This window comes from Sprattus sprattus (assembly GCF_963457725.1).
Source record: "Sprattus sprattus genome assembly, chromosome: 10".
Lineage (NCBI taxonomy): Eukaryota > Metazoa > Chordata > Actinopteri > Clupeiformes > Clupeidae > Sprattus > Sprattus sprattus.
In genome coordinates, this window is record NC_137908.1 from 20,680,679 (window position 1) to 20,695,719 (window position 15,041).

The window sequence follows — 15,041 nt, forward strand, 5'->3', positions numbered from 1 at the left end:
AGTGCTCTTAAACCACAGCTCTTGACAAGTGTCCACTTTATTGTCGTGTGTGTGTGTGAGTGTGAGAGAGAAAGAAAATGGCCGTACTGGAGTTTAGTGACTGCTGTTCCTTTTGCCTTGTTGAGCAGTGTGCTGCAAACATCAGTAGGGCAATACAGTGATATTTGGTGTCAGTTATTACAGTCCTATTCTTTTTATGGCTTCATGTCCCTCTAAACCCATTAAGTATATATTGTTTTACTAAAGTGCTGAAATATTTTCTTATGACAGTAAAAGAGAGGCCATTAGAACAGTAAATGATGCATGGTTTTTAATGTTACTGTCAAAGTAACTCTGAGTAAAAGGACTTGATATACAACAACACAATGAAGTTAGAAAATAACAAAGGATATGCATGTTTGTGTGCATATGTATATAAGTTATCAGACATACGGTACAACAGCAGAGAAAACAAGATGCATTTTGACTTTGTTTGCTGATCTTACACGAAACTGTCAATCTGTATCCAAGTGTAAGCTCTGGAGTCTGGATGCCCATTCAACGCAGTCTTGTGAGTTCTCTTCATATGCTCTCATCATCACTCATGTCCCAGATCTGAAAAAGATAGTCATAGGCAGTTTCAATGTATGAAGGTCGAAACAAGCACTCTTGAATATACAAATAACATCCTACCCCCATTTCACAACACCAAACCTTTTTCATTAACAGTAATCCCCACACCACATTCACAGGTGTGTTGTTTCCACTTAGAGATCTGACGTGACACCACACATGTACTACAAGGAACAGTAGCAGCACAGACACTGGTAGACATTGTGTGAATAAGACACTGACTACAAAAAAAATCATTAGACATTATCCACCAGACACATTAGATGACACTCAAAGGTCCTCAACTTTCAAGTCTCTTGAGGGGTGGAGACACAAGCTCCAGGTAGCTTAAAGGCTGAGCAGAGAAACATAAACAGGTTCGTCCTCATCTGATAACAAAGGTGCCAAGTTCTCTGTGTGAAGTCAGACACAATAGGCTCTGTGTAATAAGTAGCTTTGCAGGTGACTAAAGTGCACAAGCCAGATGAGTTAAGACACAAGACTCAGGCTGTGCTATCAGCACACCTGGCATTACGGCTAGCTCCTGGGTACCATTAACATGCTAATAAAATCCCCCCACAGACACAAAGGGGGAAAAACATAAAACAACTTCAGCTCCCGACAAAGCACTGTCCTCTAGTCAAGGAGCAACTCTCTTTCACTTTGAAGTCGATGCCAGGGCAAGAAATGGCCTCAGAGAAAAGTCCTTCCTGACTCAGGGAACGATGACAGAAGAGACCAGGGGAAGAGGAGAAAGACAGGTTTGTTCTCCACTTCAAAGAGTGAGCCCCCGTCTTGGGGTGTCACTCACATCTGATCCATGAAGCCAGAGGCCTGTCTTCAGGGCATGGCAAGGGCCTGCAACCATGCTTCACCCCACGTCACACACACACTCAAGACCAAAGAAGAGAGCAAGCACACACACACACACACACACACCCAGTATCCCCTTAAGGACGTAGCTCAATACTCTCTCACACTCACACACACACACACACACACACACACACACACACAGGCAAAGGCCTTTACCACACACCTCCGTCAGTAAACACTGTGGCTCCTCTGACGTTATCAAATTCCTCACATTCCGTCTTCCTTCAGACTCACATCACATAACTCAGGAGAATGAAATGACAGACACGCATTCCACATACACACACTAAGACACTCACACCCACACACATATACACACACACACACACACACACACACACACACACACACACACACACACACACACACACACACACACACACACACACACACACACACACACACACACACACACACACACACACACACACACTCTTGGCGTGACTGGCCTCTGATTACAAAGTGGAGCTTCAAAGCCTTGTGATACGTGTTATCTGTGATTAAGGCAACTCTATTCTCCTTTGGGCCTTGTAGTTCTCTAAGTTGTATTGTTACGTCTGTATTTTAGTATAGATGACTAGGCAAAAAAAAAAAGATATAGAGAAACTGAGACAAAAATCAAAACACTGGTCATTTGCTAGATTTAGGGGTTTCGGGATTTCAACATTTTGCGATGCAAGAGACTGTTTACATGATGAAGTACAGAGAGCGAGTACAGAGAGCGAGCTTAACTGAAGTACAGAGAGCAAGCTTAACTGAACAGAGAGCGAGCTTATCTAAAGTACAGAGAGCAAGCTTATCTAAAGTACAGAGAGCGAGCTTAACTGAAGTACAGAGAGCGAGCTTAACTGAAGTACAGAGAGTGAGCTTAATTGAACAGAGAGCGAGCTTAACTGAGAGTACAGAGAGCGAGCTTAACTGAAGTACAGAGAGCGAACTTAACTAAAGTACAGAGATTGTGCTTAACTAATCTTAACCGAAGTGCAGAGCGAGCTTAACTCAAGTACAGAGAGCGAGCTTAACTAAGGTACAGAGAGCGAGCTTAACTAAGAGTACAGAGAGCGAGCTTAACTAAAGTACAGAGAGCAAGCTTAAAGTACCATAACGGATCAATTGCTCAGATGCTAGCGGCTAAAACAGGCAAAAATCTCTTGATATTGTATGTGCTGACTTTGACACTATGACAAACTAGTTAGTCAACAACTGTCCTAACACAGTCAAACATCAAGCAAGTGCAACACAAGACAAAGCAAGACGGCAAATAAGCTACTTACTAGTTCGGCAGACAGTAAAAACCGGGCGGCTTCAGGGCAAACCTACATACAACTACAGAGTAATTTGCCTACGGACCCTGGTATGGCAATGGCACGGAGGTGATTCTCCATATTAAAAGTCATTGTTGCGCCCCAATTTTTTTAAAGCTGTTATTTGAAGGTAAAACTGCTTATCCTAACCATAATCCTGAAGTAAAATTGCTGCATAATGCCCCTTTAACTGAGAGTACAGAGAGCTAGCTTAACTGAAGTACAGAGAGCGAGCTTAACTGAGCGAAGAGGCATTCCAAAACACTACCGCTGCCTTTTAAATTTAAATGAGGTCAATGGAGATACATGGCTGATACAAACGAGAAACACTGGTCCTCAGAATACTGATTCCATTGATTCTGGAAGCTTCTCCTATTCACACATTTAACACACATAGTTTTCATTCATACAACAAAATAAGTAGTCAGTCACTCTTTGCACTTCACCTCCCATCATTCTTCCCTAGAAGTTGTGCATTCTGACTGTTGCATATGCATTAGTGGTATGCTCAACTTGTCACACACACACACACACACACACACACACACACACACACACACACACACACACACACACACACACACACACACACACACACACACACAATCTGTGCACCCCCACAGTGGTTTTGGCATCAGGACCTGGTCTTGTTTTTGGAGGAGGAGGAAGACTATAATTACATATATTATTTTAATTACAGCCTAGTGCATGGATCTTGCCCAGCCCTGCCAACAACAAGAGTTCATACACTGCTGCTAGCAATTGTTTGTAATAAATGTTTACATGCTTCACACAGTGGCTTTCTGCTTGTTTTATCTATTTATTCATTCATTGTTGTGATTTCAACTATGTCAACTATTATAGCATCAAAACACTATAAAATCTATCACTGTACAATCTAGCCTTTAGTACTGAAAATAGACTAAATTATACACTGGCAAAACATCAACTATGGTTACATACTGGGGTTACATCTATTTCAAATGGATATTCCCTGAACTAGCATACAGCCAGATCTACAAGATTTATAGACAGTTATATTTCTTATCAAAGATGCCCTGCACTGATGCCAAGGGAGGGGCTAGGGCTTGCGGTATAAGAAGAGGTAACTCCAGTGCTTTACATAGTGCTTAGAAGGGCTATGGCTTCTGTGGGTGGCTTTTTTGCTTCTACCCCCTCACCCAAATGAAAATAAATCACAGTGTTTGAAATAGGAGTCTTTTCTTAGCTAATCAGGGATAGGACAAATTATTATTCTGTGCTTGAACTGTGCTGGGATTTTATATAAAAAAAAACATAGTCCAAGTATTATTATCCATATTTAGACAATAATTTAAGACTAATTTAGATCATATTATCCATATTAAGTTAATACTGCTTTCAGGCTGAATTAATCTGACTAAGAACTGACTTGATAAATAATTTGGAAAAAATAAATAATACACAACACACACACGGACGCACATACACACGCATGCACAAGCACACTCACATACACACACACTCACATACACGCATGCACACACACACACACACACACACACACACACACACACACACACACACACTGACCGATACACACTCTTGCACCCACATACACACGCACACTCACACTCACACTCACACTCACGTTTTCACATTTCTGGTACAAAAAAGTGTAATATCAACTATTTTGATAAAATATTCTATATTTCTAGCAGCGTGCAAACAGAGATTGTAACAGACAAAAATTATATTAGATCCCAATTTCTGAGATGGCAGACAAACAGAGAATATAAAAAACTGGAATGAAATGAATGGTGGAATATTGTGGGTTGTTAGTTGGTTAATAAAGAAAATTGGAGGACATCAAAGATTAGAACTCAACTCTTCCTGGACCATTGAAATGATGGACCCTAAACACTGAGGAAAAGCAGCCTTGCGTTATAAAACAAATAAGCCGATTATTGTTGCTTAATAAGCCGAAAACCATGTAAATAGCATTTCAGCCCACGTCACGATCACCACCAGCCAAAGGCAGTGCAAAAAACATCTCCTTCACAGTTCCAGATCTAAGAGTAAATCTCCTTATTTCAGGGTGTGTGAAGTTCAATCATAAGCCTGAAACTAAGCCTCGTATTGTGTCGAAATGATCCACATTTTCACAAACAGGGTGCCAAGAAAAGGGCCCCAGAATGACTGTTTCTCGTATCCAAATGCACACAAGGTTCTGCAAGCAATCAGCAGCAGCACAGAATGAAATATGTGGCAGAGCTTGCTAGCTAGATCATTTGATAAAGAGTGATCCAAACTATATGAACAAATGTATGTTCTGCATCTCGGTGAATCATAGTCAGAATCCTAGTTATCATTAGGCCCATATACATGTGTCAATGTGATCTGATCAGTTTATCGTATCGTTTTCGCGTGTAGGTGTGAACATTTTTAAGGGAATCGGCTCTTGTCGTTACGTGTCTAAATGTGCAAAATGTGATCCGGTTACCTTGCCTCGGGCATGCGCAAAGACGACGGAGATGTGCTCCCACCTGGTTTGTTTACTAACAACATCAACGTGGATCCGCATCGTGCACAGGCAGTGTAGTGGCTTAAAGTTCCCTTCTTTCTATCAGCATATAGTTCTTAATTTTTTCTTTGAATAAGCACTCTCAGACGGAAAGAAAACGAGTCTACGAGTGGATGTGTTTCAACAACGGTAGAAAACTGTGTTTGCTCCGTCTTTTACTGAACTCATAATTATATGACAGTGGTATTAGTACAGTTGAGACATGGGTACAGTTGATACACCCGGAATAACTTGCATGCGCAGCAATCCTGAGACGTGATTTTTAGTTTGCACATGAATACGTCTTCTTTGATCCCAGGAAATTTGAGCACATAACCCATCTCCCTTACGGAGATATTGGCGAAAGTTGATTTACCTACTTCATTTCAAACGTCTAGTTTTGCAAACGTGTCTAGTTTTTGTGCAGTAGTGAATAGAGTCTCAGTCTACTACACCATACATAGCATATCATGTTTGTAGAAAATGATTAAGGTGCAACAAATGCCAATAAGCATATTTAAATTAAATGATTCACATTGCAAGTAAAATGGTGCGGCTCGAGCACATACAGGGAGGGACAAAGGTGACGCCATTGGATGTAGCGACAAACATTTATGTGCTGTAACAAACAGTGTTAACAAGTATGTGAGTAACGTGGGTTTTATTAAAACATAGCGTGTGTAATGTGTAGCTATTTCATTCCGTTTGTTAACCTTCCCAGCTGTCTGTATTTTCTAGCCAGCAGCAGACGTAAAGGAAAGGGAATTAACCCCGAAGTTAAAAACATGTAATCTACTTCGGCAGCAGAGCGTTTTACTCCCCCGCAAACTCTCTACAAACTTCCATATAGACGCGGGATCAGCAGAGGAAAATCTACTTTCCTTTTGCGAGAAACAAGGCCAGTCGTTCCCACGACTACAGCACCTTGCAAAACGAATTCTATGCGTTCCAGCAATAAGTGCTGCGAGTGAGCGCTCCTTCAGTGCAGCAGGGCGCGTTATAGAAGCCAGGCGCTCTCGCCTGAATCCTGACACTGTAGATGCTATTTTATTCCTGCATAGTGCTAAGACAAATTCTAAATAGAACGAAGGTTAGGCATATCAGCAGAGGTATATTTTGGTTACATTATGATGGCTACGTTTATAGCTTGCGTTTTGGGCGCACCACAATGCCAAGAAGTTTGTCGCGACTGTAAAGGCATATTTCATTGTGGGGGTGATTGATAGCTTAAGGCTTAAGAGACACAGTGTTTTCCGATGTTTCACTGAGTCCTCTCTGTCTCTATCACACACACACACACACACACACACACACACACACACACACACACACACACACACTAACGGAAGCAAAAAAGGTTTAAATTAAGTGACGATCCCTCAAATGTCGCGTCTCCTTGCAGCGCCGCAAACCTGCAAGCTAGGAGTCAGCTGTCAGTATTGGAAGAAGCCTTGTAGAACCTGATAATGTAATAATTTCCCGATAATGTAATAACTCCCGATAATGTAATACAAATTCCTTCATAAGTCCCTAAAACATGTAATAAAACCTGATAATGTAATAATACCCCGATAATGTAATAAAGTGCATTTCCCAATAGTTTTGCAGAACCTGATAATGTAATAATTACCTGATATTGTAATAACTTTGTTTGGTGCTGTAGCATTAGGTCTCCAGTTTCAAAGGTCCAAACAGTGAAGCTGTCCAGAGACCTGCTGCTTCACTATTAGCAGATACAGTATATATTTTATATGATTGCGAATGCACATTTTTTACAATGGTGAAAGGGATATTCAGTGGTAATCAACTAATAGAGAAAAAATAAGAACATTTTTGGTATGCTATAGACCGGCAGCTAATGGGCACATACTGTACCAGGCCAATCAAATCGTCTTTTGTCATTCGTCAGTCGCTCGGATTGGTTGTAGCGCCATTCCTATTGCGTGGCATTGCGTGCAGAGGCAACTTAACAGACAACCGTTAATCCCGCCCACACTGAAAATCGTGTTGTGCCAGACCCTTGTACAGCTTCTTGCTGTACAGGTTTGGCTTGCGAGGCTAAAGGCCTATACCATTGGGATCAAAATATGAGCAAAACAATAGTGGGTGGTTGTCTACACAGCATCACTACTTGGTCTGAATAACTGGTGTCCCAACATTTCAGCACTGACCAAAGTTTTTACAATATCAGGAATTTATTACATTATCAGGTTCTGCAAAATTGAGGCTAACCTGATAATGTAATAACTTCCAAGTAATGTAACATTTTATTACATTATTGGTATGGTGATTGTTACATTATTGGGAAATGCACTTTATTACATTATTGGGGTATTATTACATTATCAGGTTTTATTACATCTTTTAGGGACTTATGAGGGATTTTTTATTACATTATCAGGGTTATTACGTTATCAGGAAATTATTACATTATCAGGTTCTACAAGCCTTACCGTCTTGTAGATGAAACTGCCTGGGTTATTTTGTTTCATTAGGCTATTAGTTATATTTTAAAATGTAGCCAGTCATTGTAGCCTACCACTCGTGGAATAAGGAATTTCAAAGAGATGATGGAGTGATTTGACTCAGAAGTGACAATGGGCATTTGCAGCGCGAGATGTTCAGAACAAGTTAAACTTCTAGCTCAGTAACATCAACAGCTAAGAAAGAAGGTAAGAGAAATAGTCGGAAAACTTTGATTTGCAAGGGAAGCAGGCAAGTGTTGGGGTTGTTACAGTATAAAGCCTACAATGTGGTGAAATTTCGGAATTAATAGGCTCGAGTTGGCGTTTCCTTAATATGCTTTCTTTCATTTTGCAAAAAACAGTAGGCTGTATTACCATATTAAAATGGTGTACCAAATTGCGTTTTATTACAATGATAAAAAATGGTAGGCCTACATCAGGCAATTGTAACCGTATCGTGAGTTTCTATCGGAACAGACGCGATGTGATCGGATCACATTGACACATGTATAAGGGGCTATTGTAATCATCTTTTTAAAGCAGATGAGGGAATTCTAAACGCACAGTTCAGAGTGGACGCGGTGACAAGATTTAGGCTTGTTATAAATGAGTCTCGCTTTAAACACTCTTGTTCCTATGTGGCTTTTCTGTTGAAGAAGCCTCTACAGTGAAAGCCCTCTGCCCCGACCCGTAACCTTCACTGTGTGCATCGGAGGTTTCAGCAGAGAGCTGCTTAAGTGGCAACATGGAGGCCTGACAATGCCTTACACATGCTGACATTAACTTACAGTAGACAAATTACAAGGATTTACCACCAACTGCAGGTCTTTAAAAATGAAACGCACCGTCCATCTGTTTCACATATCTTAGATTAAAAACATTTTTGCACAGGGTCCTCTACAGCCCTTGGCCTTTTTAGACCAACATGGAGATAGTTAGCAACTTAAGGACCACACATGGTGAGGGGTAATTATCCACTGTTCGCCCTGTTGACAGTGAGCTGTCTGCCAATTACACCACTGCTGTCTTCAGTGCTGAGCTGCTGAATTGATTTTTTTTTAGCATACAACAAGAACAAACTTTGATGTGCTAAAAGATCATTAGCACTCCAGAGCTAGACTAAATGTTTCCCATTCTGAGGGGTGTCCAATTACTTTGGCCTCAAAAGGACAACTAGCTGTTCCACGAATCACTATGTGTACTTTTATCGGTTTCCCGTTATTCAAATCAATACTCAAATTATAACTCGTTTGTATAATTCTCTCTGGGACTTTGAGGCTTCCTGTGTCTTGGATATTTTGTCCCTTGCGCTTTGTTTTGATTAAGTTGCATATGCTGAGTGTTACATTTTAAGTATGTGTAACAACAGTGGCAACCAATGTATCATCAAATGTTTTTCTTCTCTCCAATATAATTTATAGCCATGAGCAACTATTGCATCTCTTTCTATGGACACACCCCAAGCTCCTACTCATCAAAACTATCACGCATTCTTCAGGTCTTAATCATCCAAGTCAAGACTCTGAACTGCTGCTAATGCCACATCATGCCTTTGTTTCATTTGTTGAAGATAACTTTGCCAAACTTTCGCCTCTAACTAGATGATTTGTCATTCTGTTAAAGGATGATTACTCTCAAGCTGAGTGCAGAGTTGTGATTAGACTAAGTAGCACACTGGCGCCTCATTTGCTAAAAGCCTGCACCAGTTGATTGCAAATTGAGTAGAAACCTCTGGAACAGAGATCCTGAAGATCAGTCAGGAAAAACCACATAGAGGTTGATGTAAAGAGTGAATTGAGATGTGAGAGGCAGCAGTATTTGGCTGGTTGATAAGTTATTTTTACTTCATAAACTTGATTAGCCCATCTGCTCTTTATTTTTTCAAGCTCTTTCGTAATAGTTATTGCAAACTCTGCCTTTAACATGGGTGTGCCAGCACAGACTGGAGAATCTCAAATGCAACATTCTCTTATTTGTCAAACGTCTGTTCTGACAGACCTTTTAGCAACCCTCTTATCATGTGAGCACACAGAGCATTTCCAGAGGTGCTGTGCACATCGAGATCAAGTGCACCTAAAGCAACTATCTGTGGAGGGAGATTTACGGCATTGACGTGTGCCTGCGGTGTGCCATCGCAGGAGCTGGCCTTTATCCAGATAGAGTCATTGAGTTCAGATGCAACTGTGACTAGCGTCCACAGCCTTTTGACACCTGCAAGATTAGTCTTCTCTACCACTGCACAGAAATGTTCCGAACTTTTTTTCCCCAGTGTCTTAGTGTGATAATGTGGGGAAACAACCCCATATAGACAATTTCCATGGTTTAAGTCACCTTGATAGCCATTCTACTGTTCCATCCTCTTAAACATTCTACATATTTTCTACATATTGGTCAATATCATTTTTCACTTTTGTTAACATTGCAGAGGTCTGTGCCCTCGGTTGGAAGTTACAACTTTTTGTTAAATGATCAATTAAATAAAACAAATAGTAACTTCTTACCTAATTGTGCGCATCAATTTGGCTTAACATTAATGGGTGTTTTTTAACCCCAAAGTTAACGACTTCCAAGAAGTTTGCTGTGAGGTGCATGGGTGGTACTACACATCAACATCAACATGTCCTGAGGGAACAAGCCTGATCAGGCTCAGCACAGGGTGTTACAAAAGAGCAGCTGGCTGTTTGAAAAGTTTATCCAAAAGACAAACTTGCTGTGGCCTGAGCTTTGGGGCGACTTTTGTTTAAAAAGCCAGTGTTAATTTTGCCTTAATGTTTCGTTAAAAGCTGCCTGATGCTTATGGAGGGAGGCCCTGTCTTTCCACACATGTTTCATGTAGACTTCTCTAGGTTTATGGGAATCCATGAGCATCTGGGTTGCTTTTAAGTCAATCCAAGCAGCGAGCACATAATTATGAATTGCCAAGAGACAAGGGAAGGCTTTGTAGTGGATCAGGCCTGCCCAGACCAACTACTGTTCCACAGGGAAACAATGCTCTTCAGAAAGCCACTGTACACCCACAGTATGTCTTATGTATACCGCTCTAGTAGGTCAACATTATGGATGCTAGGAGACTTGCTGTGGCAGTTTTTGACATCCCACACTTGGAGTTATCTCGGCAGATTAAACATAATAAATACAAACATCTAGAAATCAAAAAGAAAATTACAGTGGCATGAATACAGTGAAATGGGAGAACCTTTCACCTTCCAAATGCTTGAGGGTTATAGGTAAGCCTGACTAAAAAAAAAGTTTTTGTTATCAGATCTTCTATTCTTTTTGATGGTATGTGGTCATGTGAAGGACACATCAACACCTGCCTATCCCAGTAACTGCCCAGTCTATTTACTAGTATTAGTTTTGTGGTCAAACTTTTTTTTTTTTTTTTTTTTTAAAGGCTTGGTGTAGCCAAATCTATCCCTGGAACACATCCGTTAGCAAGGTAGATAACTTTTATCAGTGCCAGCTAGGCTGTTGTTGGTGTTTTCTTACAAAAACTTCAACAACATCTGCATCAAATTCAATCTTTAACTCTGTCCTCCTGTATAGCATTTCCGTCACCTAGATAGAAAGCCAACCCGTTCCCGTAACATGCGCCATGCCAGAGCCCTTGGGGTCACAAGAACAGCCTTGACATCCAGCGCTTGCTCACGTCATGTTGGGTCATTATCGCTCCCTGAGAAAGCCTTCATTACGTCTAACAGGCATTTTATCCTCCCCAAACAAACTGCTTGCGTCAACTGCTGGCTTTATGACACAACTCAAAGGCAGAGTTGAAAGAGAAGGAGGGAGGAAAGGGAGGTGGTTCTCCATCAAGTTCTCCAGCAGTGTTTCTTATCTGTAGGGATGGGCTAGTTTTGGTTGACATTTCCCTCTCGTTCCAAGGCCGGTGTCCCTCGAAACAAGTGAGCTGGATGCTCTGGATGTACTGCCTGGTGAGAGAGAAGGGCTGATCTGTCACACAGATACAGACGTAGAAGGAAGAAGCCTCCTAGTCTTCTCTGTCTTCAGTCTGAATAAAACTGGTCCTCTATGGCCTGTGCTTTATCTATATAATTGTAGAGTTCCTCCATTCTCCCTTCAGAGTGAGGTTGGCAGGAGCTCATGGGTTGTGCACCTCGGGTCTAGGTCTATTCACAAGGATTCAGGTCACTTGACCTACTAGTCCAGTATTTATATGCACCACATATACCAGACCACAAACAAATAAAAATCCTAGATCTGAAAATGGAGTTGATCACTCTGAGCATTAAAATGTACACACAATTATTTTGGTAGTTTGCTCCAGCTGAATAAGTTAATACAGCTACTGTTAGGAATATCATGTCTAAATGCTGCTCTTGCATGTGCTTTTGGCACAGCTGTTGACCATTTAAGACCCTCAAGATGATGACTTTTATGACACGTGGTAAATGATAGGATGATAAAAAGGCTCATTTGATTACTAACTCCATGCTAACTTGGACCTACTGCTCTTGAGGTTCACAGTGAGGGACCCTTTTGCACACTGGATATGTAACAAGATGATGAGTGTGAGAAGGCCAAAGACGATGCTGGGAAGAGGCTTTTACAGCCGATCCCAGCTTGGGTCAATCCTTTCATTTTGGAAACCCCACCAGCCAGGCAACTCAAACAAAAAGCACAGAGGCAGGAACTGCAGGACGGCCGGCTGACTGGAGGGGGAGAATGTGTTGCTCAGACCGCTCTGGGTTTTTCCCTCATCTGCTGGACTAGGTGCACGTCTCAGCACCCAACAGCTGTCAGCAGGCCGGAGCCTCCAGTCACCTCCTCCACACACAGACACACAGACACACTCACACACACACACACCAAGTCATCTTGTCACTCCCTCAAGAACATGACTCACACCTCTGCCTCACTACGGCTCCAATAACAAAACATTCTACCGACACAAACACACACACACGCACACACCTAAAGTTTACACTTACAGTGCCAACAAAATACAAAACTGAGCTGACCTTATCCTTCATGCTTACACATATTGTCACCTTCCCTTGATAAACCCTCAAACCCAGTGAACAGAAAGACATGTCACACACATTCTTCAATAAATAAACATACCTTTTTTGACCAGAAGGCGGCAAAGAAATAGAGATATAAAATCATATAAACATTGGTGTGCCCACAGAGACACTAGGCAAGGCAAGCACCCACACTACCCTGAGGGTGTTGAAAGGCCCTCCTCCATTTTGAGCAGATTCACTAAAGTGCAGCTACACAAACAGGCAGATCTCATGGGTGGGGCAGCCCAGAGACGTGCAGCTGTGGTTTGTTGTTCCTCAGGATGGAGGGGTCTCACTTGAGTCTCTCTCTTTCTTTCTCACACACACACACACACACACACACACACACACACACACAAACCCGCAGATACACACACACACATCCACACACAGCCACACACACACACACACACACACACACACACACACACACACACACACTCTCTCTGTGACACATTTCCTGTCCTACATATGAAGCAAAACACTTCCAAGCGATTAGACCCTGCTATTTATCCGGAGTGGAGTTGGTTTCCCACAGGAGACAAACAAGACTTTGCAAATATAAGCAGGCAATTTAGCAAAAACCTATTAGATACTCAACATTTAAATAATTAATTAAACTTGAAATTAAATTATGGATCACAATACAAAAACACAAACATCTCGCTGTATGTAACAAAAAAACATAAACCGGAGTATAGATGACTACACAAAGGCCAAACTGGAAGTGTGCTAATCTGTCTTTGTGTGTCTGCTGAGCCCACTGTAGGCAGGAAAGGGAAATGGCTTGGAGTCCTCCTCCCTTTGCTGGTCTGTCTGTGCAGACCATAGACATATATATAGATGTCTATGGTGCAGAGTCAGACACCACTGACACAGGGAACACAGGTGTGCAGTCATGAGACCATAAACACAGTCTGGAGCAGGATGAGGGGCTGCTGTACCAGGCAATGCTGGAGACAGCACGCTACACACACATGGCAACATTTTACACTCACTGCTTTACTGAATGTGGTTAAATCAACCATGTACTAATTGTACAGTGAAATATCATCTGTAATTAAAGTGGAATATCAAATTACATTTGCTATTTGTGTCTTGCACTATGTCATCTGCATGGTGCTTTTGAAAAAGCTTTGAAAAGACAGCAACGAGACCTGTATGAATCAACCTAACCCAAACCTCCAGGCTTTGGGGACAAAATGTCTTTCCTCTTACTATACTGTTGCTTCAACATGCTTCATGCTGTAACCTAACCATTAGAACATAACTGAGGCCTGTGTAAATATAAACCCCTGGCTTGATGGGACATTCAACCTTAAATAATGTTTCGTTTTTTTCCCCTCAACGTGACCCATAATTTCTGATTTCTCTGTGCACCCATTTCTCTGATCGTGGATCATCCAGCTGCTTCCATATAAGGGGGAGATCTAACGAGGATTCTTTATCTAGCGCCTTAAAATCATAACTTTAGGTTAGTTTCCCATTGAGATACAACACTTGGATGGGCTGCAATCACAAATGCCATACATTTCCTCTCACAGACACATTCATCAACATATGAGGTGTGTGTGTGTGTGTGTATGTGTGTGTGTGTGTGTGTGTGAATTTCCCACCATTTTGAATTGCAGGTTAACACAGGAGCAGGATTAACTGCATACACTGTGTACACTATAGCGTGAGCCGTCAGAGACCGAAAACAAATTACACTGCACTCACTATTCTTAGCTCACTGCTTTTTATATAAGCAGCAGACAGGGCTGTTCAAATCAAAGAATTTCCTGGCAATAATAGGACATGGTCCCAAAACTGCACCATAAATAATAGACTCTCTATTTTTAAGGAGTTGGCATGATTCATTATTGGCACTAATTTTGCACACTGATGGCCTCACTTAAGCTCATTGGGAGCTGGTGTAAGAGCAGCTCATCACCACTGTAATCACCTTCATCCTCACGACGAAATTGCTTCGAAATGCACTATTCTCACTCACAGTTTCAGCTTGCCTTTTAGGAACACATGAGTGAGTTAAAAGGTGGAGGCTTCCTCTTTGGGGGACAGGCCCGGTCATGCCACTCATCAATCATAGCAACAGCTAATTTACGCCTGTAGCTCAGCAGGTGTGGAGAACACATAGCACACACAAACAAGCCCCCTCAGTTTCTCAAAAACACACATTCGCACACAAACACGAACACTCGCTGGTAAACACACATGCACAAAGGGGGTGGGGAGCCTA

The 15,041-nt window shown here is 41.6% G+C and overlaps 1 protein-coding gene across 2 annotated transcripts in view; it reads right to left on the reverse strand.

Annotated features, from left to right (window-relative positions):
* Positions 1 to 295: 295 nt before the first annotated feature.
* Positions 296 to 15,041, reverse strand: part of atg7 (ATG7 autophagy related 7 homolog) — a 55,758-nt gene continuing 41,012 nt past the window's right edge. For both annotated transcript variants that reach the window (XM_080846547.1, XM_080846548.1), the window contains exon 19: positions 296 to 594. In XM_080846547.1, the coding sequence (XP_080702673.1) occupies positions 562 to 594 (33 nt within the window). In that variant the 3' untranslated portion in view covers positions 296 to 561. The remainder of the gene's footprint in view (positions 595 to 15,041) is intronic.